Source organism: Volvox carteri (assembly GCF_000143455.1).
Source record: "Volvox carteri f. nagariensis unplaced genomic scaffold VOLCAscaffold_17, whole genome shotgun sequence".
Classification (NCBI taxonomy): domain Eukaryota; kingdom Viridiplantae; phylum Chlorophyta; class Chlorophyceae; order Chlamydomonadales; family Volvocaceae; genus Volvox; species Volvox carteri.
Window position 1 is genome coordinate 1672096 of NW_003307560.1, and position 1551 is coordinate 1673646.

General features: G+C 68.7%; 1 protein-coding gene across 1 annotated transcript in view; it reads right to left on the bottom strand.

The window, feature by feature from the left end:
• VOLCADRAFT_90621 (uncharacterized protein) overlaps positions 1-1551 on the bottom strand; it is a gene marked incomplete at both ends in the record, with an annotated part of 7346 nt that overhangs the window by 2065 nt on the left and 3730 nt on the right. The window contains 2 exons of the mRNA XM_002950178.1: positions 173-602; positions 1415-1543. Of these exons, the coding sequence (XP_002950224.1) occupies positions 173-602; positions 1415-1543 (559 nt within the window). The remainder of the gene's footprint in view (positions 1-172; positions 603-1414; positions 1544-1551) is intronic.

Sequence of the window (1551 nt, forward strand, 5' to 3'; positions counted from 1 at the left end):
CTCGCAATGGCAGACTCTTCCAACAACACACCTCGCCAGCCCGGCTGCTTCCGCCTTTCCCGCTACTGCCCCGTTACTGCCCCGCTACTGCCCGAAACCCGGCACCCCGGCCTCCCACCCGCACACATCCCAACCAACACCCCCCTCCGACGCAACCCCCCACATCTCCCACCAGGGGGCTCCAACAGGACGAACACTTCTGAGCCGCCGCCGCCGCCGTCACGTTCGCGGTCACCCATGCCGCGTCGCATCCGCCGCATGGGTGCAACCCCCCCGCCGTCGTCGCCGTCGTCGTCGTCATCGTACGGCGGTTGCCTGGCTATTGCAGGGTCTTTACCAAGATCCAGATCCCCGCCACCGATGTCGTACCCGAAACCCTGCGGCAGCCCCCCTCGTCCGCCGGCGTACGGCCCCGGTCCCGAAGCTCCTCGCCCTTTCAGGGGCGACCAAGCACGCTTGGCGCCGCCGCCACCACTCCCGCCAGCGTCGCCGTACAGGTGCGCGTCGCCGTACAGGTGCGCATCTCCAGGTAGCTGCTGCGCGTCGGCTATTTGCGCCCGTAGCTTGGGCGGCCGACCGCGGCGCTTTGGCCCCAGTTGCACCTGTTTCGGTCCCGCACAGGGCAGTCGGGACGGGGAGAGGGGGTTAGGGGGGCAGCAGCCGGTGTGCTTACGGAACAGTTGTAAGGACAGAATGATCGGTTGACGAGGTTGTGTTTGTGTCGGGGGAAGAAAGAGTAGTGTGACGGGGTTAGCCCCGGGGAGTGCCGTACAGTGCGATAAGGGGTCAGGGGACGGCCGCGCGGGGGCGCGCCCTCCTATGTGGATGACTGACGGCGGTGATGGCTTGGAGCCCCCGGGGGTGTGTGTGGAGCCCCCGGGGGTGTGTGTGGAGCCCCGACAGTCCCCTCTCCGGGGCTCTCCTCCTCCGCTCATGGTTGGAGGTACGGCGGCACCCCGGTGGGGGAGGGGGGCTGACTCGGGGGCCGACAGAGAACGCCGTGATGGGCTCCAACAGGCCACTCTGGTCCGCACACCCCCTCACCACCACCACCACCACATACCTCAGCCAGCATGTCAGGCGGCAGGTCCGGCGGATGGATATCATCATGCGGGCCAAAGGGTTGGCGAAGCGGCGGAAGGCCCGCCAGCAGCGGCAGCGGCAGCGGCAGGGGTGGCCCCATGTCGCCCATGCCGCCACCCAACGGGTGATCAGCCCCGCCATTCAACGCCAAACCGCCGGGGCCGCCGCCAGCGGCACCTCGGCCGTACCCGAGCCGCATCACAAGGTTGCCAAACAACTGCTGCTGCTGCTGTTGCTGCTGCTGCTGTGCCGCCACCGCAGCGGCGGCCATGGCCGCCGCCGTCGCATCATCATAAGACGAACTGTTGTACGGAGCGTGACCGTGCCGTACCGGCGGCAGCTCCTCCTCATGCTCGTCGTCCAGATCCTCATCCCCCTGCGCCGCGAGCGCCTCCGAAACCTCCGGCCAGTCATCGGAGCCAGCGCCGCCGCCGCCGCCACCACCACGAGGACCCCGTTGCTGCGGCG